Source organism: Leptonychotes weddellii, chromosome 6 (assembly GCF_054177405.1).
Source record: "Leptonychotes weddellii isolate Sample4059 chromosome 6, ASM5417740v2, whole genome shotgun sequence".
Lineage (NCBI taxonomy): Eukaryota > Metazoa > Chordata > Mammalia > Carnivora > Phocidae > Leptonychotes > Leptonychotes weddellii.
This window is the reverse complement of record NC_138374.1, coordinates 89,213,895-89,241,536: the sequence shown is the minus strand read 5'-3', so window position 1 is coordinate 89,241,536 and position 27,642 is coordinate 89,213,895. Positions and strand designations below refer to the sequence as shown.

Sequence of the window (27,642 nt, the reverse complement as noted above, 5' to 3'; positions counted from 1 at the left end):
GTAATTGGAGGTGGTGGGAAATAGCTGAACCAAGACTGACCCCAAGTTGATAACTACTGAAGATGGGTGGTAGATATGGAAGAAGGGGGGGTGGTTCACTGTACTATTTTTCTGTTTTTGCATATGCTCAAAATATTCCATAATGAGAAATTAAAAAGAATGTAAAAGGTATGTTTACCAATAAAAACTTTAGAGCTAAAGCACATATTAACTTTTTTTGTGCCATGAACAACCCCCCTTGGCAGTCTGGTCAATCCTATGAAATCTCTTCTCATAGAAATGTTTTAAATCCATAATCTAGGGGCGCCTGGGTGGCTCAGTCATTAAGCGTCTGCCTTCGGCTCAGGTCATGATCACAGGGTCCTGGGATCGAGCCCCGCATCGGGCTCCTTGCTCCGCGGGAAGCCTGCTTCTCCCTCTCCCACTCCCCCTGCTTGTGTTCCCTCTCTCGCTGTGTCTCTCTCTGTCAAATAAATAAATAAAATCTTTAAAAAAAAAAAAAAAATCATTTAAAATCCATAATCTAAAACAGAGTACTACAAAAGAAAACAATTATGCTAAAATTTTGTTAACACAATATTTAAAAAACAAATTTATGATATGGTAATATATGTGCTTTCATTAAATAACAAGTGGGGCTACCCATGGGTCTAATAACTACTTTGAAGTATTACTGAGTATATTTTGCCATATCCACAATATGATAGGAAATGAAAATAAATATGATCCCTATTAATGATAAAAACTAGGGTACTCCTGATACTTCTGTGATTTATTTCCTGCATCCATAATCAAGGAAAATGCTAATTTTTAGTTAGATGTTAATGCAAATAAAGACCTAAACTTTTCCCCATTCTAATTCTCTCCATGGAACCCAGAGCAAAACCCTCTTATTTAACAACTTGCCTCTTTAACAATACTTACATAAGGAGGCATCATAGCTCTGTACTGGGAAGCAAGAGCTGGCTGCTGTCCATTCAGTTTAGCCTGTGGAGGACCACAAGCTATCCTCTTTTCCACCACTTTGAGGATATCATTTTGTTCTGATGTTCCAGCTGTGCTTTCATCCTGGCCAGAGAGCTTTTCATCTTGGTCAGATGTCAAAGGTGATCCAGCAGACTTACCACCATCTCTCCAACAAGCAACATCTGGTATGGAGAGAGGTAAGAAATTCAATTAAAACAAAGAAACAGCACCACAGAATTCAGAACTGAAATTAAAAAGGGGGAGGGGCATAAGAAAAAAGCTGAAAATGGAATACAGTGAAATCAAACTAGGCACATTTCAAAAATCAATAGAGTAACAAAACACACTGAAGGAGTAGTGAAAATCTAATCTATGTCCTACTGCTTTCAAAGTGTTTAGGCTATCAAGAACAGTGGCTTCCAAAGCAGAGATGTACCACAGAGGGTACCACCAAAAGCAAAGACTGGGGTTGGGGAAGAAAATATTAGAACTTCTCTATCGAGGGGTGGCTCAATCGTTAAGCGTCTGCTTTTGGCTCAGGTCGTGATCCCAGGGTCCTGGGATCGAGCCCTGCGTCGGGCTCCCTGCTCCGCGGGAAGCCTGCTTCTCCCTCTCCCACTCCCCCTGCTTGTGTTCCCTCTTTTGTTGTCTCTCTGTGTCAAATAAACAAAAAATAAAATCTTAAAAAAAAAAAAAGAACTTTTCTATTGAGCTTTACCATTATTTGATATAGAGATTACAGTCACTGTTATACCTGGAGATGTCCTCAGGGAAGAGGGTTGAGAGTCCTGTGGTGACAGTAATGCCCTCATCTGTTTTCAGGCTACTATGGCTAGTTACATGTGCCCAAGGGGGCATTCAGTGACTATATTATCTGGTAAAACTACACTCAGTAAAATAGGTAAATGATTTTACAAGGATATCTCTTTGGAAGGTAGCCTCTAAGATGACCCAAAATGGGTATCTATCTCCTGGTATTCACACCCTGTACCAGGATTGGTTTGTGTCACCTACAGAATAAAGCAACAGTGATGCTGTGTCTCCTATGGGGTTAAGTTATAAAAGACTGGGCTTCCATCCTGAGTGGGAGTAGTCCTGTCACTCTTTACTTTATCTGGGGAAGCAATCTTGTGAGCAGCCCACACATAAAAGAGCTATCACGAGTGAGCTTGGAACAGTAGCCCCGTCAAGTCAGCATTAGATGACATACTGCAAGGTTGCTGAGAGAGTTCCTGTGCCACAACTCCTAGCTAAGCAGCTCAAAGATTCCTGACCCTTGGATACTGTGTGAAATCATTAAGTCTAGTTCAGCTGTTGTTTTAAGCTGCCAAATTTGTTATGCAGGAACAGATAACTGGTGAAAATCAACTGAACAAGAAAATAATAGAGGGGTGCCTGGCTGGTTCAGTGGGTACAGCATGGAACTCCTGATCTCAGGGTTTTAAGTTCAAGCCCCATGTTGAGTGTAGAAATTACTTAAAATTAAAAATAAAAAAATCTTAAAAAAAAAAAGAAAATACAGCTGACAATCTATTTCTAATATAAATACGTCAACTACATAACAATTAAAAATAAAAATAACAAAAGATGATTTGCCCAGACCAGACAAGAAATGAGCCATAAGTATGAAATGTATTAGGTTATCAGAAATACAGATTTGTAACCATCACCGAAAAGAGAAATCTCCCATGTATACAGGATCCTTTCAGATATTTGGTAATGACAATAGGAAACTAATATAATTAATAAATAAGACACTTAATCTCAAGGATTTTATATTTCTATTTTTAGCTTTTCCTTTATGTCCATAATGCAAGTATTTCTTACTATCCAAATTTATTTGGTTCTTTGGTGTGAGTTCAGAAAGCACAGGATCACTGAATGTTAATAGAGTAGCAGATAAATGGATATGATTTACAAATAAATATTTGCATATTAGAGGGGTTGGTTCAAAATTTTTACTACTGTAAAAATGACCAATATTAATGTGCAAAGAACTCACCCAGGCATCTTGTTAAAATGCAGATTTCTAATTTAGTGGGTTGGGTGTGAGGCCCAAGATGTACATTTCCAACATGTTCTTAAGTTATACCAATGCTGTGCATGTGAAAACCACACCGGAATGACAGCAGTTACTCTGTCTTTTCAAAGGAGGTAAGTCACACATACACTAATATTGGGCAGGTTATGTTACAAAATAAAATACAAATATAATTTCATTCACTATTTCTATGAAATAAAAAGTATTCTTACTTGGTGGGCGTAAACTGGGTCCAGGTCCGTAATTGTCATCACTCGTTTCTTTTTCTTTTTTTTCCTGATCCCCAGCTGCCTGCAGGCTGGGAAATTCTTGCTGAAAATGACTATTCACCTGGATTCCTACAGATTTTTTTAAAACATTAAATGTAATTTTTATACTGAAGATAATGAAAAAACCCTCCCACGATAGAGGACTCTGCTTTTCTCTGATAAATTATTCCATATATATATAATTCTATATACTATATAGTTTATATATATTTATTCCACTGTTCGTATCCATAAAACTTTAACATTTATTTAGAATTAGAATCCCTTGGAAAGTTAATGAACAGCCATGCGGAGATAAAAATCTAAGAAAGGAATCTGCCAGACACTGTTCAGGACTCATTAAAGATGATAAGGAAAATGAGGAGAATTTCACTCCTGTTTTTCTTTTACAATAACTCCTTACATTTTTCAAAAAGTCAAACTTCTTTGCTAATAACTCTAAGAATCAAATAATATTATTGAAACAATACATGAATCAACACTGCAAGTATCACAATGATGCTAAAATGCCTTCACTAAATTTATCACTGAGATACTGATTGCACCTCACTAGTCACCCATTCACCCATCTACCTACCTACTTGCCTATTTATTTATATACCTCTATAAATTAAAAGATCTGATTTTATTAACTTGAGGGTGTAGATAAGGCCTAGATTTTCTATACAATGTTTTATAGATCTTTCCTGTTTTGCAAGTGGAAAATTTAAATTTTGCTGGGGAGTCCATCATTCCTGGGGGGGGGGGGAGAGTATTACAGCTACCATGCTACCATGCTTTATGGCTACTGTCCAGCTCTTCTCTACCATGGAAATCCTGAGTAGCACATGTTTGAAATAGAAGAGGTTAGGGAACACAGATGGTGATGAATATATAGCTTCCAGCTATTTACACAGTATCTGGGTACTTTTATGCCCCAAAAAGCAGAAGGTACAAAGTTTTTTCTGGTCATGTAGGGTGAAGATAAAAACAATGTGGGAGAGTATCTTAAAGACTCCTTTTTAAATCCCTATCATTGGCTCATACATGGGTCTTGGCACTGAAACTTAACTACCCCAACAGTTGAAAGAAAGACCCTTTTTTAGAACCTGAGTATATCCTTGACAACGTTCTCTGCCCCTGTCAAAATCCACCCCTTATCTCCTGCATGGCTGTTCAGTAACTATCAAACCTAGCCAGTTTCCCCAGCCTCTGTCCACTTACCATCTCCTTGCCCACCTTGCTTGTTACTGGCCCAAGATTTGGGAGCAGGTGCTACTTCTGGGGGAGCTGCAACCCCAGGTTTTGGCTGTGCTGGTGGAACTTCTGGTGTTCTTAAAAAAAATATGAATCCATTATTTCAGATATTGTATGTTCAAAAAAATAAAAATGAATATTGTAGTTAAGGTAAATTTGTGTATAACTGTTTTGGCTACATATTTACTCATAGATGCATCTCCCACAAATGCTTTTCCTCTGCAACATTCCTTTAAATAAAGTATAGCTATTTTCATCCCCTTTCATTTCTTCCTTTTAATAACCCAAGGAGAAGATAGCTTTACTCGTTTTTCATTTTGTAAAAAAGAAAAAAAGAAAAACTCATTATTGAGTATAGCTACCAAAATCTATTTTAAAGAAGTAAACATTTATATATAATGAGAAATAACATTACAGGCATACATACTGTCTGGACTGGTGGACTTAGCCAGGGCTAAGGCTAAGCAAACTCTCCATCTGGCAGTCAACAGGTTCACCACTGTACTTATTACTGTTACTCAAAGAGGTAACAGCAACTTGCCTGATACCTCCCCATGAGTAAAAGGTGTTTTGTTTTTTTGGAGGGGTGGGGTTGGGGGGGAGGGGCAGAGAGAGAATCCTAAGCAGGCTCCACGCCCAGTGCAGAGCCCGATGCAGGGCTTGATCTCACAACCCTGAGATCATGATTTGAGCCAAAGTCAAGAGTTGGACACTTAAATGACTGAGCCACCCAGGTGCCCGAGTAAAAGGTGTTTTAAAAGAATCTACAGTTTTAGTCAATCTTTGTAAAGAGTTAATGCTTGAAAATGAAAAAGGTAGTAGTTAAGAGACTTAAGAGAGGCAATATATTTCTGATACACTCAGACCTTGTAACTGGCTTGCTACTTTTGTAGTAATTCTACAACTGAGAAACAGAGAACAATGTCTTTGACAAGTTTTATCCAAGTAAAGTCAAATTTACTATATAAAGCTCCCCAAATAGGAGTACAGAAATCTGATAACAGATACAGGCAAAAAGCATCAAGTACCCAATTACTTGTATTATTTTTCTAAATTACCACTACTTCACTTGGTCATTCAAGAAATTAAGAGCTTAGCATAATCCCTGAAATACTGAATGCTAAATATATGCTGAATGATTAAAAGGGACATTATTAATTCTATTGTAGCCTGCTTGCTAATTCTTTATTCATTTAAATAGTATTACTTGAGCACTTAAAATGTGCATCAGGTATAGTTTCAGTGAACCAGGCAGACAGAAATTCTTAGCATCATGGAAATTATTTAATAGAATCAACTCTTAATTATATTAGAAAGTGAATGCCTGATATGGTGGGGGTTCGAGGGCGTCTGACACAGTACATACGAAAAGCTGTGATTAGCAATTCCGTCATCTGTTCTACCTTGACACATGGAAATACTGCCACTAAACCTACTCACACACACACAAAAAATTCATCAAAAGGTGACTATGTAAATGACTTCAAATGGCTTGAGATACCTAACATACAGAGTTCAACGTCTAGCACACAGAACAAACTCAAACAGAAGTTCCCTACAGGGTGCCTGGCTGGCTCAGTCACGGCAGCATGCAACTCTTGATCTCGAGGTTGTGGGTTTGAGCCCCACGCTGGGTGTGGAGATTACTTAAAAATAAAATCTTAAAAAAAAAGAAGTTCCCTACAAAGAAATAGTTTCATTTTTTAGTTGACTTTGACTCACTTTTCTTCTTCATGCTGCTCTTGTTTGGATGCCCAACCTGTGCCATCTTTAGGTACAATGTTCACATTAGGGTCATTGCCTTTGTTTTCTGCTTTGAGACTTGGGAGGTTAGCAGGTGGAGGCATACGCCGTGAAATACCAACTTTTCCAAGACTCTGTAATCCATGTCGAGCTGCAACTAAAGATCAATAACATCAACTTTCTTTGAATATCTATTTTATTGCTCAATTTATTCTTAAAGCAATATAGAAAGACAACAGGTGTTAATGGAATCTTGAACTATTATTTCTTTTATCTTAAAATAAGAATTTTTAAACTAAGCCACACACCTGCAACAATAATCCAATATAGAAATTATATTAAACTATCATGCCATTGAAAAGATGATTTAAACATTCTAACAACCCTATATACTATATACCCTATATACTATGAAAGGAAAACACAGGCGATAAGTGGTTTTGTAATCTTTTCAAGAAATCTATTTTAAACCCAAAATTTAGTATATTAGAGAATAAATGTGCTAACTTTACATTCATAATGAACACTGCTAATATACCATACATGGTCCAGGTTTCACCTCTCACTATAAATACTGGGCCCAAGGTATCAAAAAACAAAACAAAACATCCCAGGACTCTCTTCCATAACTAGAAGCAGTAGTAAGTACCCACTACTGTATATTCCTATGCCTACCAATCTCACTGACCAAGTCTCCCTTTGGAGCCACATAGTTCTACTTTCTGCTGACAACAAACAGGAAAAAAGAGACATATTTTAAAACATTTATAAATTTTTAGGGCTCCTGGGTGGCTCAGTTGGTTAAGCATCTGCCTCCATGCCTTCATCTCAGGTCACGATCCTGGAGTCCCCAGATGGAGCCCCACGGGCTCTGTGCTCAGCGGGGAGCCTGCTTCTCCCTCTCCTCTGCCCCTCCCTGCTCATGCTCCTGCTAGCTCTCTCTCTCTCTCAAATAAATAAAATCCTTTTTAAAAAATTATAAACTTTCTACTGTAAGACATTTAATTCATCCCCCGAAAAATGAGTACACACATAAAAAGCCCAATGTACATAAGGTTGCATAAATAATGGGTTTATCCTAGCTCCTAACAGCAATAGCTCCAGAGTACCAATCATAGCAATAAAACAAAACCATGAAAATCATAAAAATATGCCACTTGATTTTACTCACCTGTGGTTTTCTGAGTTTCTAAAGATTTACCCTTGTAAGTATTAAATAAACTGAGTGTTGCATACTTTTTCCCATCCTTTGCTTTTGTGCTCTGGCCTGACTTCTCCGACATTTCGGTGGAAACTCATCGAGTCCAAAACCTCCTGTCACACCCCTTCAAACCTTTAAGACACACATAAGAAAGAAAAATGAGGAAAATTTTAGCTTACTTTAAAGAAACTCTCAGTAGGGGTGCCTGCATGACTCTTTTGGTTAAGTGTCTGCCTCTGGCTCAGGTCATGATCCCAGGGTCCTGGGACTGAGTTCCACATCAGGATCCCTGCTCAGTAGAGAGTCTGCCTCTCCCTCTCCCTTTACCCGTCCCCCCTGCTCGTGCTCTCTCTCTCAAATAAATAAAATCTTAAAAAAAACCCAAAAAACTCTCAGTAAATTCAAATGTCCCCAAAAATTCTGAAAAATAAAAACAGTGAGGAATGAAATCCATCTTCAATAACTTGTATAGATAATAATGTCATACTTGTTTAATACTGTCAAATTTGAAGAACCAACACACAACAAAATGAATCAAACTAAACTGCCCTGCATTCAGTGAACATATTAGTTACTTATGGTTTGTAACTGCTTAACTGTATCGTAGAGAATAAGAATTTTAATCCAGAGGCGCCTGGCTGGCTCAGTCAGTACAGCATGCTACTCCTGATCTGCTCAAAATTGTGTGTTCAAGGGGCGCCTGGGTAGCTCAGTTGGTTAAGCGACTGCCTTTGGCTCAAGTCATGATCCTGGAGTCCCTGGATCAAGTCCCGCATCGGGCTCCCTGCTCTGCAGGGAGTCTGCTTCTCCCTCTGACCCTCCCCCCTCTCATGTGCTCTCTCTCATTCTCTCTCTCAAATAAATAAATAAAATCTTTAAAAAAAAAAAAAATTGTGTGTTCAAGCCCCACATTGCCTGTGGAGTCTACTTAAAAAAAAAAAAAGGAATTTTAACCCATACTGAAATGAATGGGTCAAATACAGTAAATCTATGGATGCTGTCTATTTAACAAATACTATTCAATTTAATAGGCTTGAGATGACAGGCATCAATCAGTTTCTGCATATGGAATGCAAATATGATAGGATGATTAACATCATTCTTCCATTAATTATATGCTTCTGTTTTCAGGCAGTATATGCTTTCATATGCTTATAAGCCACTCCTGTTTTTATGTTTTACAGTACCTACTACACCAGGAAAAAATATAAATCAAATACACATAATTGTAATATAAATGAGTCAAATGATAATTCCATCAAAAGACAAGGACAGGGGCGCCTGGGTGGCTCAGTCAGTTGAGCAGCTGCCTTCGGCTCGGGTCATGATCCCAGGGTCCTGGGATCAAGCCCCATGTCAGGCTCCCTGCTCAGTGGAGAGCCTGCTTCTCCCTCTCCCTCTGCCTGCCTCTCTGCCTACTTGTGCTCTTGTGAATAAATAAAATCTTAAAAAAAAAAAAAAAAGACAAGGACAAACTATCCCTTAACGTACCTAACCAAATTGCTATAAAAGAATATGCATTCTTAAAAACAAAGAATTTGTAGCCATAAACAATAAGACTATAGAAATCAGAAAGGCCAATTCCACTATAAGGTTTTGCCAGTTAATGTGAGCACTTTTAGTTTAAAATACAACTTATACTAGCAATTAAAAATATGAAATCCTTAGGAATACATCTGACAAAAAATGTGCAAGATTAGTATATTAAAAACCACAGAACATTAAAGAAGACCTAGATACATGATGCTATGCCCTGTGCATGGGTCAAAAGACCCAATATGTAAGATTGTGATTCCTTGCCAAACTGATCTATAGATTCAAATCAATTCCAAACAAAATCACAGAAGGAATTTCTGGGGGAGAGGGTGGTAGAATTTTCAAGCTGATTCTAAAATTTATTTAAAAATAGACAGGACCTAGAATAACCAAAAGAACTTTAAAAAGAATAAAGTTCGGGATGCCTGGGTGGCTCAGTTAGTTAACTGTCTGCCTTTGGCTCAGGTCATGATCCCAGGGTCTTGGGATCGGGGATGGAGTGCGGAGTCAGACTCCCTGCTCAGGAGGGAGCCTGATTCTCTCTTCTCCCCGCCCCCTGGTCTCTCTCACTATTTCTGTTGCTATCTCTGTCTTTCTCTGTCAAATAAAATCTTTAAAAAATTAAATTAAGGGGCGCCTGGGCGGCTCAGTCATTAAGCGTCTGCCTTTGGCTCAGGTCATGATCGCAGGGTCCTGGGATCGAGCCCCACATCGGGCTCCCCGCTCGGCGGGAAGCCTGCTTCTCCCTCTCCCACTCCCCCTGCTTGTGTTCCCTCTCTCGCTATGTCTCTCTCTGTCAAAGAAATAAATAAAATCTTAAAAAAAAAATTAAATTAAAAAGAATAAAGATGAAGGACCAATGTCACCTGATTTCATGATCTGTTAGGCAGCCATGAACACCGTGTGGTACTGGCCTAAAAAAAGACTGATCAATGAAACAGAATATAGAAATACAAATATATACAGGCATCTGATTTTTACAAATGCAAAGAAAATTCAGTGAATAAGGGACAGTTTTCTTAACAAATGGTGCTGCAGCAATTAGGCATATATAACATAAAAAAATGAATTCTGATTCCTAACTTCTATCATATACAAAACAACTCAAAATGGACCATAGCAAAGGATACAAACTTGAAATTAGAAGATGTGTATGTTCTGGAGATCTAATGCACAGCATTATGATTACAGTCAAAATACTGTATTATATACATCAAAGATGATAAGAGACAAGATCTTAAGTGTTCTCACTACACACAAAAAATAACTGATGTGATGGGAGTATCGGCTAATGTTACAGCAGTAATCATTCTGCAATATGTAAGTGCATGAAATCAACATGTACACCTCAAACTTACACAATGCTATACGTTAGTCATATCTCAATTTTGTTTTAAAAAGGAGCATAGACAAAATGTAAAAACCTAAATTATAAAACTTCTAAAGAAAACAAAGGAGAAAATCTTTGCAACCTTGGGTTAAATAAAGAAATCTTTGACAGAACACTAGAATCTGCTCTCAGGGGTCTTACTTTCTAATGTGGAGATTCAAAATATAGGTAAATAGGATTATTTCAGATAGTGACATATGCTACGAATGAAACTAAACAGGACAATATGAGAAAGTAATAAAGTGTAATTATTTTAGATTAGTTGATCACTAAAGGCCTCTCTGAGGGAAAGGCTTCTGATTTGGATCTAATGGGGAAGGAGTCAGCTTCAAGGCTGAAGAAAAAGCAAATGCAAAGGCCCTAAAGTCAGGGCGCCTGGGTGGGTCAGTCGTTAAGCGTCTGCCTTTGGCTCAGGTCATGATCCCAGGGTCCTGGGATAGAGCCCCGCATGGGGCTCCCTGCTCAGTGGGAAGCCTGCTTCTCCCTCTCCCACTCCCCCTGCTTGTGTTCCCTCTCTCGCTGTGTCTCTCTCTGTCATATAAATAAATAAAATCTTTAAAAAAAAAAAAAAGGCCCTCAAGTCCTGACATGCTTATCATGTTCAAAAACATAAAAGCTAGTGAAGTCGAAGTTAGTAAGAAAGGGAGAGTTGAAAGGGAAAGAAAAGGTTGGATGAGAAGGACTATTAGAATTTTAAATTTTATCTTTAAAGCAATGCGATTCTGAGCATTCATTTTGAGCAGAGACATGACTTTGGTTTTTAAAAACAACCTGGCTACAGGGGCGCCTGGGTGGCTCAGTTGGTTAAGCAACTGCCTTCGGCTCAGGTCATGATCCTGGAGTCCCGGGATCGAGTCCCACATCGGGCTCCCTGCTCGGCAGGGAGCCTGCTTCTCCCTCTGACCCTCCCCCTCTCATGTGCTCTCTGTCTCTCTCATTCTCTCTGTCTCAAATAAATAAATAAAATCTTTAAAAAAAAAAATAAATAAATAAATAAAATAAAAACAACCTGGCTACAATGTCGAGAATGGATTGTAGGGGGCCAAAGGTGGAACATGGAAACATCATAGACTACAAAAGCCTAGGCACAACATGATGTAGCTGTGGCTGAAAAATGGAGACTAGGTAGAGGAGGCCAGGAGAGAGGAAACAAGGACAATTTTGGTCTTGAGCTTGAAGAGCAAGACATGAAGTAAGGTGGGGAAGACTAGATTTAGGGAAGATGGGGCAGAAGGTGAGGCAAGAGTTCTGTCTTAAACATGTTTAGTTTGAGATCTTTATAAAAACAAGCAGAGATTTATACAGAAAGATGCTCAAGATAAAGTTAAAAAGTATATATGATTTTTAAACAAATAATATGTTAAGTATTAAAAAATAAAATATATATGCCAAGTATGAAAGTCTACAAAACCATATCACAAATTATCAGCAGCAGCTATACACCTGATTGTAAGGAATTTTGACTCTTTGTTATACATACTGCAATATCTAAACAGTAAATGCACTTTGCTTTTGTAACAGAAAACAAGAAAAAATTGCAAATGTTTTTAAGAGCAATGGCTTGAAATGAAAAAAAATTAGTTTCAAGACCAGTAGATGAAAAAATGCATATGATTAAGTAAAAAGAATTTAAACATCTATCCTCAATGGTGTAACACATAACTAAAATATGGAAGAATAATAACAAAGACTATAGGTAAACAAAAAGTAGTTGATAAGTGTGCGTTCGTCTGACTTCTTGTGGTTTATGCAAATAAAAATGGGAGAAAGTAACAAAAAGATGCATATAACTACTGTGTGTTAAGTGAATATTCACTGAGCATAACACAACTGTCATTAATGCTCCTTACACCATCAAAGGTACTTGCAAGTATGGTAACATCTCTTCCTTTTGAGCACTGGCATAAGAACCTAACTCACATCCATAAGATTCCAAGGGGTAACATACCTTGTGTGTGTTTGTCCTTGGATACTAAAACCTTAAATAATGAAACCAATGTCCTCTTAAAGCCTGCTGGATGATTTAGTAAATTCTCTGAAATACAATTTCACAAAGCAATCCTCTACAGGTTACACAGAAACAATACGACTGATATTGCCTCCTCACTGCTACAATGACAAATATTCATTCAACAAGATACAACAAATGTGTTGAGAATAAGCTGCCAAACCCTGTCTTAGATGTTAAGATCTATCATGGAAAGATAGATGGGGCCCCTGCCTTCATGGAAGTTTTAACAATAAGTAAATAAAAATACAAGAATAAAAAAAACTCAGCTGGGTAAAGGGATAGCAAAGAGGGGAAAGAGACTGGATACAATGGTAAAGGTCTGAAAGATCTCTCTGAAAAGATGACACAAGGGAAGAAAAATCAATCAGTAGTTCTCAACAACAGGCTGCAGACTTATCCCGGAAGGTTTTTAAAGATACTATAGTCCCTGTGCCAGACCAATTAAATCAGAATTTCTCAGAATGGGTCTGGCTCCTCAGCTGTCTCTTTAAGTATAGGCATTACCTCATTATTGTGCTTTGCAGATACGGTGTTTTTTACAAATGGAAGGTCTGGGGCAACCCTGCATCAAATGAGCGAATCTGTCAGCACTATTTTTCCCACAGCATTTGCTTACTTCATGTCTGTATCACATTTTGGTAATTCTCATATTTTGAACTTTTTCATTATTATTATATTTGTTATGGTGATCTGTGATCAGTGATCTCTGAGGTTACTATTATCCTTGTTTTGGGGCACCACAAACTAAGACAATGAACTTAACTGATAAATGTTGGGTGTGCTCTGACCACCCACCAACCAGCTGTTCCCCGAAACACAATATTGAAATTAGGCCAATTAATAACCCTACAATGGTCTGTAAGTGTTAAAGTGAAAGGAAAATTCTCATGTCTCTCACTTTAAATTAAAAGCTAGAAATGATTAAGTTCAGTGAGAAAGGGATAGGCCAAAAGCTAGGCCCCTGGCACCAAAGTTAGCCAAGTTGTAAATTCGAAAGTTCTTTTTTTTTTTTTTTTAAAGATTTTATTTATTTATTTGACAGAAAGAGACACAGTGAGAGAGGGAACACAAGCAGGGGGAGTAGGACAGGGAGAAGCAGGCCTCCCGCTGAGCAGGGAGCCTAATGCGGGACTCAATCCCAGAACCCAGGGATCACGACCTGAGCCAAAGGCAGACGCTTAACAACTGAGCCACCCAGACGCCCCGAAAGAAAAGTTCTTAAAGAAAATCAAAAGTGCTACTCCAGTGGACACAAGAATGAAAGTGCAACACCTTTACCACCGGTATGGAGAAAGTTTCAGTGATCCCAATCAAACAGAAGATCAAACAGTCACATTCCCTTAGGCCAAAACCCAATCCTGAGTGAGGCCCTAACTCTATTCAATTCTATGAAGGCTGAGAGAGGTGAGGAAACTCAAGAGAAACTTGAAACTGGAAGAGGTTGGTTAATGAGGTTAAAGGAGAGAAGCCACTTTATAACATACAAATGCAAGCTAAAGCAAGTGCTGATGTAGAAGCTGCAAAAATAATCCAGTCAGTAACCATCAACATGGAGGCAGAATCTTACACTGCAAAAAGATTACAACTCTGAAAGCTAAGATGATGGCTAGCATTTTTAGCAATAAAGTAAATTTTAATTAAGGCATATACATTGCTGGGGCACCTGGGTGGCTCAGGCAGTTAAGCATCTGACTCTTGGTTTCAGCTCAGGTCATGATCTCAGGGTCCTGGGATCAAGCCCCATGCTGGGCTCCGAGCTCAGGGTGGACTCTGCTTGAGATTCTCTCTCTCCCTCCCTGTCTGCCACTCCTGCTCATGCTGTCTCTCTCTCTCTCTTTAAAATAATTACGTAAAATCTTAAAAAATAAACATATATACAAAAGATATTTAAAAACATAATGCTATTGCACAATTAATACACTACAATATAGCACAAACATACTTTTCATATGCATTCGGAAACCAAAAAAATTTCATTTCATTCCCTTTATTGAAATATTTGCTTTATTACACTGGTTTGGAACTGAACCCTCAATATCCCCAAGGTATGCAACTATAACCACAGTTGAGAAGCACTGGGGGGGGAAAAACCCAATTTTGATCTGGGATAAAAGGGTTCAGGTGTAAAGGTCATGGGGAGAGGAAGGAGAGGAAGTCAGAGTAGGCAGAAGTCTAGTAGGCTAGGCTAAGGAGTAATGCCCAGTTTATTTACTGAAGAAAATTAATTAAAAAAATCTCAGTTGCTGAATAAAGGTATGGCTGCATTCTGCAGATCCACATCTTAAGTAACAAAATGGTACAACTTACACAATTAGTAATTTAAAAATCCTTGAAACAGTAAGCTCAACAGGGGCATTTCTTTTCAACTTGTCAGATTCTGATTTCAAAAAATGTACTGGCACAGTCACAGAAGAACAAAGGATCTCCATCCTCCATTTGTATCATTTTTAATTTTAAAAAGCTTTTTGGGGGTGCATGGGTTGCTCAGTCAGTTAAGCATCTGCCTTTTGCTCAGGTCATGATCCCAGGGTGCTGGGATCCAGGGAGCCTGCTTCTCCCTCTCCCGCTCCCCCTGCTGTGCTCTCTCTCTCTCTGTCAAATAAATGAAATATTTAAAAAAAAAAAAAAAAAAAAAAAGCTTGGGGCGCCTGGGTGGTTCAGTCGGTTAAGCATCTGCCTTCCGCTCAGGTCATGATCCCAGGGTCCTGGGATCTAGCCCCGCATTGGGCTCTCTGCTCAGCAGGGAGCCTGCTTCTCCCTCTGCCTGCTGGTGCTCTCTTTCTCTGTCAAATAAATAAATAAAATCTTTCTTTTCTTTTTTTTTTAAAAGCTTTTTGTTATTTGCAAGCTATTAAGAATATATATTTTTTTACATTACTGTCCTACTTACTATGTACCTAAAAATCTGAATCATTAGGGTCTGAGGGTCAGTCTACAAAAAGAGCCTATTGAATAATAAATACACCCCCTTTAAGGGAAGAGAAAGTAATCATATTTCTGTGACCCTGAGCAATGACAGTAAGAAACTAGTATTTTTCGTTGAAATTTGATATACCAAAACATGAGCATCTGCGTTTTCCAGATTTGAACAATGAATATATATTACCTTTTAACAATTTTTTTTGGGGGGGGGGGGATGTTAAGATGAAAGAAGAAATCAAGAAGGAAAAAAGCCAGTATTTTAAAAACAAACAATTTCCAAAAGGTCTAAGGGAAATTTGGAAGACAGCGGTTTGTCATAATATAAATATCAACCTTTCAAAATGAAAGGATGACACCCAACAGTGGTTACAAAAGGATGGTTTTCATGAAGGACAGCTATCATAGGTTAAAAATTTTTTAAAAATCTGTAAAGGGTTTCCACATCAAGACAAGATAAACTACGATCTCTAAAATTCCTTCAGTCTCAAAAATTATAAGATTCTATGGTTTCTCACCATTACAAAAGTATTTAAAAATACTCAATATGAAAAACATTATTTTTAGTGATATTTAAAATCTAGCATTTCTGAAAAAAAAGAACACACTTTCACAAATTGCCAATCTGCTCAATTCAATTAAATGACAATTATCTTTCTGGCCACCATGGGCTTCTAAGTATCCAAGCTCTGTTTACCTTTCTTTCCTCATTAACCTTATGTGAGAATTTAGTTCCTCTGGAAAATGAAATACAATGTCCCACTGATTTAAATAGTTAACATTAAAAAGAACCTGCAACCAGATGAGCATACTATATGCACTCAACAAATGTTTTACTGAACAAATAAAAAATCTCTAGTAAGTAATAAGTAATAGTCAAGTATCAATACGAATATAAAAAGCAAACAGATTCTGTGTAAACCATATTCTCTGGTTTCTGCGACTCTCTGACAGCTCTTTTTTTCTATCCCTCTACATAAATGTTAACATGCTTTTGCCATCTCTTTACCAGCTCCCTCTATGTGCTTTCTTCCTTGGCCATCTCATCTATTGTTCACTGCTTCACTAAGGATAATTCCCAAAACTTTCCTTCAAACTACAATCTTCAGACATACATTTTTAATTGTCTATAGTACAAAATGTTTCCACTCAAATTTCTAGACAGAACTACAAACTCAAAATGTTTGATTCCCCTATTCATTCATACAAATGTTTATCCAGCGCCTACCACATTATCAGGCACTCCTAGGAACAAATGAAAAAGACATGTTGTCCTCATCAACTGAGTGGAGATAACAGGAAATGTGAGAAGGTTGGAAAAGGTTCGCAAAGAACTGGCAGGAAAGACAGACAACTAGGTAAACGAGGCATTGACAATCAGTGCTGACACCCCAGTAGAAGCTGGAAACCAGTGATATAAAGTATTCCCAAGGCTGGCCAGTTTGAAGACTCTCATTAATGTCCAGCAGCACATTCAGGAGTGGGGAGTGGTGGGAAGCACACAGCAGCTGGAATGATAAGGAATTAGAGCTGTGCCATATATGTGTAAAGAAAAGCAAGGCAGAAGATACTGCCAGGAAAATGGTTAGAATAACATTTCATGGAAGTCTAAGCCACAGAGTAAAGCAGGAGAAGGTGGAAGAGAATAAGGAAGACAGCAGAAGGAACTGCCAATTTTAATATGATTGTATAAAAGCTCCACCAATAGTAATTATTAAATGCTTATTGAGTCAAGCTTAGTATGGATTGCTTTGTTCATTTAATAAAAACAACAGAGGGGCACCTTGGTGGCTCAGTCGGTTAAGCGTCTGCCTTAGGCTCAGGTCATGATCTCAGGGTCTTGGGATGGAGCCCCACATTGCATTGAGCTCCCTGCTCAGCAGGGAGTCTGCTTCTCCCTCTCCTCCCCACTCGTGCTGTCGCTGTTTCTCTCCCTGCTTGTGTTCTCTCACTCTCGCTCGCTCTCAAATAAATAAATAAAAAAAATCTTTAAAAAAATAAAAAATAAAATAAAAACAGGAGAAAATGTACTGAGTAAGAAAATTGGAGGCACAGGAGCTTGTGATTTGAACTTAAGGTTTCAGGTGATGAGAGGGGTTTAGAACATCAGACATTAAAAGTCAAGCACACATTGTATATGTGATTGAGTGTGCATGTGTACACATACCCACAGAGAGTGATAAATATGGTAAACTGCTAACAATCAGGGAATAGGGATGAAGGAATACAAGAATTTTTCACACTATTCTTATAATTTTTCTATGAGATTAAGATTATTCCAAAAGAAAAAGTTTAAAATGGGCGCCTAGCTGGTGCATGTGACTCTTGGTCTTGGGGTCATGAGTTTGAGACCTGCACTGGGCGTGGAGCCTACTTAAAATAAAAATAAAAAAACAAGTTAAAAACAAAAAGCTCACCTGCTTTCCCAAACACGTTCTTCTCCCCAACTTCACCATAACCACCTTTCCTGACCTCTAGATTTTTTAAAAATTTATTTATTTAAGTAATCTCTACAGCCAACGTGGGGCTCGAACTCATGACCCCTAAGATCAAGAGTTGCATGCTCTTCCGACTGGAGCCAGCCAGGCACCCCTCTCTGACCTCTAGATTTAAAACCTTGAATAATCTTCCATATTTATGTCTCCCACTTCTAACATGAAGAGGGATGTAAGTTCTATACGCTCTAGTGTAGTGATGTCTCTTGAAGCCATTTAAAAAAAATCTGAACTCTATAATGTAAAAATATCAAGTTGGGAAAAAGAGCTCAAAGCCCAAGTCACCAAAATTTACCAATGAAGAAACAACTTTAGACAAGTAAAAATAGCTTGCCCCAAACTCATGTAGCCATGAAGAGATAGGGCCAAGATTAAATCCAGACTTGATGGCAAAGCCAGTGCCCAGATAACCTCACCATAGGAAAATCAGAATTTAATTTTCATTATAAAAGAGGTAAACATCAAATCTTTAAAATGTAATAATACGTGATTTTAGGCTAAGAGATTCTAAGATTCAAGTTTTTATTTTCAAAACTTACTGTATTACAATACAGAATAAAATATCAAGAATAAACAATTATAGTAACAAAATACAGTAAAAATGCATTCCATCTGTTGTAGAAATATGATAATGTAAAAAGTCTTAAGACTCAATGCACTAAAGACTAAAAAAAAAAGGGGGGGTAGCTATGTAAGAATTGTTTCCCCTCTCAAAATTCATATGTTGAAGTCCTAACTCCCAACTTGACAGATGGTATTTGGAGATAGGTCCTTTGGGAGATAATTAGGTTTAGCTGAGGTAATGAGCATGGGGCCTCATAATGGGATTAGTGCTCTTTTAAAGAGAAGACACCACAGCTCTCTCCCAACCACATGAAGACACACAGCTAGAAAGCAGCCATGTGCAAGCCAGGAAGACCTCACCAGAACCTGATTATGTGGGCACCCTGATCTTGGTTTTCCAGCCTCCAGAGCTGTGATAAATTCATCTTAAGCCACCTAGTCTACAGTATTTTCCTTTTTTTTCCCTAAGGTTTTATTGATTTATTTGAGAGAGAGAGAGAGAGAATGAGCCAGGGTGAGGGGCAGAGGGAAAAGCAGACTCCCTGCTGAGCAGGGAGCCCACTCATGACCTGAGCCCCATGACATGAGCCGAAGTCAGACACTCAACCAACTGAGACACCCAGGTGCCCCTATGGTATTTTCTCATGGCAGCTGGAGTTGGTAAGGATGGGGAGACTGATGAATTAACTTCAGAAAACATTTAGTCTATCAAATTTGAAACTAAATTTTCCATTTAAAATGAAAAGGTCTTGCTTTGGGTAAGAGTCTGAACTGGTCAACTTCTAAGTTCATTTCGATCTCCAATTGTTATAATCAGTAATTCTAAAGTTAGGGTGACATCAAATATTTTTTAAGATCACATTTGCTGCTGTAATAGAAAAGCTAAGAATACCACCATATGTTGAGTGCCTCTACTTCAAATAGCACTACAGCAAAAGCATTAAAAATTGTCATTTTTAAAAACAAAGTGTAATATAAATAAATCTGTTGGAATTCTAATCAGAATGGAAGAAGGACTCAGGCTGTTCTTAGAAACTGAAACATGTGAATTAAGTTTCTGGGGCAGAATGCCTTAACAATCAGAAAAGATATGTAGTTATCAAACCTTCTGTACCATAAATTACTGTTCTAGCAAAGTAACAAATCTGTGTGTCTACCATTTACTAGATGAGGTGAATGCCACATTATTCTTTTTGACAACTTATAGTTTTTCTCTATCTGTTCCATTTTCCTGACCTCCAGAAGTTAATTCTATACCTCTTATGCTGTGCTTCTTTACTTAAGATCTACATATATGATCTGCTTCCTAGTTACCAGGAATACTGAATAAGCTACAATATTCATCTTTAAAATACATTGGATAGGGACGCCTGGGTGGCGCAGTTGGTTAAGCCTCTGATTCTTGGTTTCAACTCAGGTTGTAATCTCTAGGGTGGCTGAGATGGAGCCCTGTGTTGGGCTCCGCACTCAGCCCAGAGTCTACCTGAGATTCTCTCTCGCTCTGCCCCTTCTGCTCGTGCGTGCATGCTTGCTCACTCTCTCTACCTCTCTGAAATAAACAAATCTTTAAAATAAAATACACTGGATAAAGTCAATGTGTACTTGCCCAACTACTTAAACCATTTTAGTAAAAAGTACTAAGCTTTGTTCCTTGGTGACCACTTCTCCAGTCTCCCAACTGTTTTTGGTTTTGTTCTAAATTATCCTTAATATATCTCCTTAGGAGTCTTTGAGAGCATCCACTGGCCTCCACAGGGTCTTTGTGCAAATAGAAAAAACATACCCTTCCGGGAAGATACACGTAATCCTCTGGGTGAGGTGCTGATGCATTGGGAAAAAGTGGGGAAATGAAGGCACAATTACCCCTGGGAGGCCTAGCCAGAGCATAGGACTCTCTGCAAGCAGAGCATGGAGTAGGTTTCAGTCCTTGTTGCCTCCTTCACCCCCACACATATGTGCAATACACAAACTGTACAATTATACACAGCAGCCCTACACTTTCAGATTATTCATTAGTAAAGAGGAAAGGATGATCAAGTATTAACTTCTCTAGCCACCCATACTCCAACCACACGTGCATCCATCTCTTATCTTGTAAACTCAAGATATATTTGGAGGAGATCTTCAAACATCATAGAGAACCACCCTCACCTTTAACTTTCTACTTTTCATAGTTCTCTTTTCTGTTTTAAATATGGTCAAGGCTCATGTCAATACCAAAGAATATAAAATTCTAAACATAAATGGAAACATTTAATGTGATCTTTGCAACAATCCTCTGAGATAGGGGACATGGGTATTTTCCTTATTTCACAGATGAATAAACAGGTTTCCCCTGCTATCAGAAAGCAAAGTATTCCTCTGAAACCTTTTGTAAGCTGAAATGGCTACAGCAAAGAAACAATTACCATTAATTTATATGGAAAACTTTTTGTGTTGTTCCCAGACCCGAGAAATAACCTCTTAGGCTTTTCTGACACCTTAGGACACGTCTTGCTAACAAATTCACAAAATAGATGATGATAAAGCACAGAGACAAACTAGATGCTGAGTGTAGTTCCAGGGGAAGGAGCTTGGTGGCACGACTCTTGCTGCTCAGGGTGTGCCCTGCCTCTATAATGGCTGACTGCTATTTCCGTTTTTTGCCTTTTTCCGTAAAAACAAAAATCGTCTTCAGAATTTTCAGTTAGAAAAAGCAAGTAATAATGTATGTCTTTCATAAAAGCAAAGTGGGGTAGTGAGAACCTTCAAAAAGCATCTAAAATTTGAAGAAGTCATGTCACTTGCCCCCAAAGTTAACAGCAGGCACAAAGGACAAAACTTAGGTGATAAAAGGTTTAAACCTAGGTTTTTACACTCATAGTCCAGAGCTCATACTGAGTATTCAAGTCACCTAAAAGTCAAGAAGTCTCACTACTTATTCCTCCCTGCTTAACCTTCCACCCTTATTTTTTTTTTTTTAAAGATTTTATTTATTTATTTGAGAGAGAGAATGAGATAGAGACAGAGAGAGCATGAGATGGGGGAGCATCAGAGGGAGAAGCAGACTTCCTGCTGAGCAGGGAGCCCGATGTGGGACTCGATCCCGGGACTCCAGGATCATGACCTGAGCCGAAGGCAGTCACTTCACCAACTGAGCCACCCAGGCGCCCACCTTCCACCCTTATTACCTAAATTCTTTTAGGGTCACCAAGGATCTCTCAGCCAAATCCAAAGGCCACTTCTCTTAGATCTTTCTGAACTCCGCTACATTCAGCTGTAATAATCCTATTTTTTAGATTATTCTCTTCCATCCTGATTTCTGTAGTGACTTCCTTCGTCACTTATTCATCGTTGCTCTCCTTCTCTTGCCATAGATTGTCTAAGATATCCTGCTAAATTTCTGTCTAAACAAATACCTTCACTTTGCAGTTTATCATGGAAATGGTTGCCCCGAGTATGTAGTTAAGGCTCTAAATTATAGCTCATCTCCTGTAATGCTGCCATTGCCTGCGATGAATCTCTTCCATTCTAGGCTTCCATCACTTCTGGCCTTCATCAATTCCAACTGTTGCCTGATCCTACCCAGCATTCATTTCTTATAGCATTTATGTCCTAAAGCGTGAAATACAAAAGACTACTGATGACATATTAGATGATTTTAAGTGGTCCATAGAAGCATATTTAAAATTATGTTTATTCTGAAGCACATTGAGGAAAAAAAAAACATAACACCAAATAATTCTGTATGTTTTCTTTGAAATTCACTTAATTAAAAGACGGTAAGTTATTAAAGAAAAATATTAAGACAGGTGATTTGAAGATGTAAAAAGTCATGACTTGTCCTAAGTTTGGGCAATACTGGCCACTGGGAAGTCCATGTAGGGTGGAACTTAAGCACTACAGTTAGGCTCTGGGTCAATGATTCGAATCCCATATACTAGCTAAGTAAGTCTAGAAGAATTACTTAAACCTCTTTAAATTCCAGTTTTCTAGCTGTGTAACAGGGATAAAATAATCCACCACCCAGGCGTACTGTATAGATTGAAAAAGATAATCCACAAAACTTTCTTAGCTCAGTACCTGGCATGGAAAGTGCTCAACAAATATTAATAATTGCAATTATTCATGACCTCTCTTGGCCATCATGCCTTCACTTGTAATCAACTAGACACGTGATCTATACTATGGACAATTTTCATTTATGGATTTTCTGCCCCAAACTTCCCTTATCTGCTTTTATGTCTTTATTTTTATCTTCTGGTGTAAATCCAAACATCACATGATAACTTTAAACATTAATCTTTAAAACTGTAAGCATCTTGGCAGTGGGAACCAAAAGCCATATTCCTCTGATTCACTAGGCCTTATGAAATTAAAAGAATCTTTAATGTTTGTTGAATAAATCTAAAAACCAGAAAGGAAAATCTGCTGCAAATAAATCTCACAATGGATAGTACATAAACACAAACTGTTTGAAAGCATCTGATACTATTCTAATGTGTAAATAAGGGGGGTGGGGGGATGACAAGGTATGCCTTTGCTCCACTAAGATATCTGTCAGTTTAATCTTAGTTGTGGGTCTCTTCTTCTGTTTCCCACTCTCATACATTCAATAATAAAATCTAGGTATATGCCAACCACTGTATAAGGTGGTGAAGACCTGGAAACAATTTAGTAAAAGAAAACAGACTAGCACTGGAACACAGGTAAGAAGAAAATTACTAGATAATATGCTATGTACGTAATACCCAAGTGTTTTTTATACTCTGTGTGCTCCACAAATGCTGACTACACCCCATCCTCCTCTAACGTAGAGCACCTAGCAGCACCACACAGGGCTGACAACATTACATCACATTAACAGTAATAACTTAACTGCTACCTTGTTTTCAGGTATATGCTAACCATATAAAAGTTTTTGTCTACCAACCAGACCACTGTTGAAATTCACTAATAGGCCTTGTTTCATGTGATTTGCCAGCAAACATGCGCACACACAGGCCCTAAAATATGACTGGCATTCTGTTAATCTACAGCAAAATGACTACAAATATAACTGGCAAAAACATCAGTTTATACTTAGCCTTTCTGGGGATTGGGAAAAATATATAATAGGAAACGTACTGAAGTTACCCTCTCTAGAGAATTCTTTTACCACAAAATGTCCTCACTGATGCATCAAAGGCTTTATTATTGAGAAATTTAAAATGTTATGACTCAGAAAACTAACATTAATTCTCAAGCTTCTAAGCAACAGTTAACGCTAACAATGATGAAGATAAGCTATCACTGTGTTACCTTTTCATAAGTTATAAATCTCACTTTACTGAAAGTGTATTAGTCATAACTCAGTGAGACACAACTCTTGGATCTCCTTCACTGTAAGAATAGGGTTCTGTACCAATTTGTTTTTATCAATTTTATCAATATCATTTTATCAGTAATCAATCCTTGTCTTACACAAATATGGCATAAACAGCATCTGAAACAGAAGTTACTCAACTGGCTTACAAGCCGAAGCAGTGTTTGGATGGAGGGCAAGAGGAAACCACTTGCAGGGAGGGGAAAATAATATAATCTTCAAAGACATTTTACCAATAAAGGTGGTGGGGTGGCGTAAGGGTAGCGGGGAGATGGGCTGGAATGAGTCAGAACTTCTGTATTTTCAGCTGTGCTCAACATACTGAGCCCAGGGTTACTGACTGTAGAGCATGAACAAATCTTTAAGAAACAAAATCTAGTGTGTGGTGTAAAAAGAAAGAAAGAAAAACTATCTAAACTCCCAAAGAATATATACTCTTTTCTAAGAATAAACAGATTACTCACTGCTTGGGAGAGTACTTTCTTCTACCAATATTCTGCCAATTCACTGTTAGTTGGCCTTTTACTATGTACTAAGAACAGTAATAAGCCCTTTACACACATTATCTTTATTAATACTACAGCAAACCTTGGAGGGAAGTACTATTATTATCATCACCTCCATTTTACAGATGAGGAAATATTTTATCAATAATAGAGGCCAGATCTCAAAATTTAAAAACTGTATGCCGTACTATACATTTAAGAGTTTTAACCAACTGGCCTTTAAATAGAAAAAGACAGAAAAACTAGCTTCTATCCTATCCCCAAAGTAGTTATAACTATTTTTTTACACCTTGCAACACTTTCACCATTGTAAGCAACAATGTTTCTATACTGAAATCAAAGGAAAGAAAAAACTAGGTTAACAATGCTGCATCTTTAGTTACTACAGTTCCTAAAATTACAAGGAACAGGAAGGCAGTTTGACGGCCCAGAGCATCCTTTGGATTTAGACAGTTGGGGCTTGAATCTCTACAGCAGTGACCTTGGTCAAATTAGTATCGTAGATTTCATTTCCTCATCTGTAAAATGGGATGATGATAACAACAACACCTCCCTCAAGGAAAGATCATATATGTAAAGGGCTTATTACTATGCTCAGTACAATTAAAACATCAACTAATGGTGGAGGGAAAACAGCCACATATATATGCTCACCAAACCAAAATATAAAAGTAAAAAGCCTAGATTCTCACAAGTCCATTATTGAAAAGAAAAAAATTACTATTTGACTACATGCTCAAGATAAAATCCAAATTCAACCTATTCCTAATTTTTTAGGGGATCAATGCATTTGAGGTGGGCCAGAAACGATGCTGCAGTGCATCTGTGACACACACCTAAAAATGGCTCCAGTCAGAGCAGCATCTTAATCACCAACAGAGGAGGTTAAATCTACTTTTAACAAATGCTGGAGTTAGACTTGGTGGGCGCTTAAGTATCATTCTATCGTTTTTATTTGCAGGAAGGAGTAAGTTATCAGGCACTTAATCAAGAATCGTGATTCTTCTGGTGCATTCCAAATGAAAATCTTACAGCACACCCGCCTACCGTACAATTAATTCCAAGTACCCTAGCAAGGCATGAATCTATGAACCTAGGCTGAAGATCGGCCAATGCAGAAGTCTGGGTAGCAAACATCAGGCATGTTGGAAACCTCAAAAACAAACAAACAAAAAAACCCACACCAAACCTCAAACCAAGTCAAAACAAATATGCATCCCTTTAAAGGAACTAGACGCATTCCTCTCGGGCAAAAGAACAATTTATCAGTGTTCCCATTGGTCCCCATGCCCTTTTCTTCAAGTCCTAAAGCGGGGCCTTTACCGTAACACCAATAATATTAACGCTATCTCAAAGACAGAGAGCTGCAGAGTGGGATTCACTACGCAGGTTAAGGGATGGCGAGGCCTAGGGTATGAAATGACTACCAAACCCTCTTCTGGAGTTGGGGCAGCACGTCCCTAGCGGAAGTAGGGTTGGTCCAGATTCCCCCCAAGAGCCTCCCACGGAGCCAGGTCTTTAACCCGGTCTCTCTCAGACACTGCTCACTGCAAATTCCACCCTCACTACATACGGAAAGAAGTAGGCAGCCAAGGCCCTAGATGAAGCCCTTGAGTTGTCTGGGGGACGCATCCCACACATTAGAAAAAAAGACCGCGCGCCCGCCTATCCCAAGGATGGAAATTCCCTTCTTTAGCCGGCAAGGCGAGTAATCCCCCCCGCAGGGCCTGAGCTTGGGACTGGGTGGGAGAAAGAGACCGACGGGTCCGGAACTCCCGCTGGAGACCACATGGGGCGGGTATGACTCCGGTTTCCCGCTCCCCGACCAGGAGGCCGAGACTTCCCCCAGACACAGACATCATGGGAACCAAAAAAAAAGAGGGGGGTGGCTAGACCCAAGGCCGCCTCCAAGCGGCTTCCCAGTATCTGCCAGCCAGGGTCGGGGTGCGCTTCCACGCCCCAGGCCGCCCCACGCCAGCCCTCCCCGATGGGGCCCGCTTTGATCACAGCCCCTACGCCCTCGCTTTCCTTACCGGCCAGGGCGAGTGTCAAGCGGAGTGTGTCTGCGCACTTCGAGAGTCTCCGCCGGGCTCTGATCGAGGGAAGGGGAAGGGGAGTTTGGGGGTAGGGGGTGGCTGGAAGAGCCACCGGACTGGGAAAGCCGAAGCTGCGGATGGACGAACCGCCAAAGCACTTTCGCTGCTTCCCGAGAGGGAGAGAGCGAGCGAGAAAAAGAAGCAAGATGGCGGCTAGCCAGCCCCTACGTACTACGTCATGCCGCGGCGTACGTATGGCAAATCTCCGCAAGACCGCCCCCCGGCGCAGAGACGGCCAGATCACGTGTAGCCTCCGTGGCGGCCCAACCCCGGCGACAGGCGACGGTGCCTCCTGCTGGAAGGAGGGAGTTCCTGCAGTCGAAATTCCCGCTGCCCGGTAAAGATTTTGCCTGAGCTCTCTCTAGGAACTTTGAGGAGATGGCGGCGACTGTAGTAGGTTGATATGCCTCAGGAAAGTGAGCACTCTTGCATGTGGTGGATGGGTGTGTGAATTGGTTCAACCAACAGTTTGGCACTATGTAACAACATTACACTATGCATAATCTTTAACCTTGTTATTTGACGGTATCTTGATATTTTCCAGAAATGTGAATACAATATTCATAATACCAAAACCTGTCCGTTGGTTAAGGTAGATAAATGCATTATGATACATCCACATAATGGACTATTCTGAACCCATTAAATTCAGATTAATACTTAATGATCAGGGAAATGCTTATGCCATAATGTGCTTATGCCATAATTATGCTATAAAAACACCCACATATGTGCATATTCATAGAAAAGACTAAAAAAAATGTACTCTGCATGTTAATAATGGTAATGTTAACAATAGTTTTCTTAGGGGCGCCTGGATGGCTCAGTCGTTAAGCGTCTGCCTTCGGCTCAGGTCACGATCCCAGGGTCCTGGGATCCCACCCTCACATGGGGCTCCAGCCCCACATAGGGCGCCTGGGGCTCCCTGCTCTGCGGGAGGCCTGCTTCTCCCTCTCCCACTCCCCCTGCTTGGGTTCCCTCTCTTGCTGTGTCTCTCTGTCAAATGAGTAAATAAAATCTTAAAAAGCAAACAAACAATAGTTTTCTTAGGACAATCAGATTTTAAAAATATTTTATGCATGGGGGCGCCTGGGTGGCTCAGTTGGTTAAGCGACTGCCTTCGGCTCAGGTCATGATCCTGGAGTCCAGGGATCGAGTCCCGCATCGGGCTCCCTGCTCAGCAGGGAGTCTGCTTCTCTCTCTGACCCTCCCCCATCTCATGTTCTCTGTCTCTCATTCTCTCTCTCGCAAATACATAAAATCTTAAAAAAAAAAAAAATTGTATGCATGCCTTCTATAATTTCCTGATTTTATAATCAGAAATC

At 39.1% G+C, this 27,642-nt stretch overlaps 1 protein-coding gene across 13 annotated transcripts in view; it reads right to left on the bottom strand.

Annotated features, from left to right (window-relative positions):
- The window catches only part of PRRC2C (proline rich coiled-coil 2C), a 90,965-nt gene extending 64,480 nt beyond the window's left edge, over positions 1-26,485 (bottom strand). For 8 of the 13 annotated variants that reach the window (XM_081824605.1, XM_081824598.1, XM_081824609.1 and 5 more), the window contains exons 1-6: positions 26,255-26,485; positions 7,427-7,588; positions 6,235-6,412; positions 4,480-4,589; positions 3,220-3,345; positions 925-1,148 (exon numbers count right to left, since the gene is read on the bottom strand). In XM_081824605.1, coding sequence (XP_081680731.1) covers positions 925-1,148; positions 3,220-3,345; positions 4,480-4,589; positions 6,235-6,412; positions 7,427-7,538 — 750 coding nt within the window. In that variant the 5' untranslated portion in view covers positions 7,539-7,588; positions 26,255-26,485. Of the gene's footprint in view, positions 1-924; positions 1,149-3,219; positions 3,346-4,479; positions 4,590-6,234; positions 6,413-7,426; positions 7,589-8,035; positions 8,151-26,254 lie in introns of those variants that run through there. The other 5 variants (XM_081824601.1, XM_081824604.1, XM_081824608.1 and 2 more) reach the window with 3 other exon arrangements.
- Positions 26,486-27,642: the final 1,157 nt, after the last annotated feature.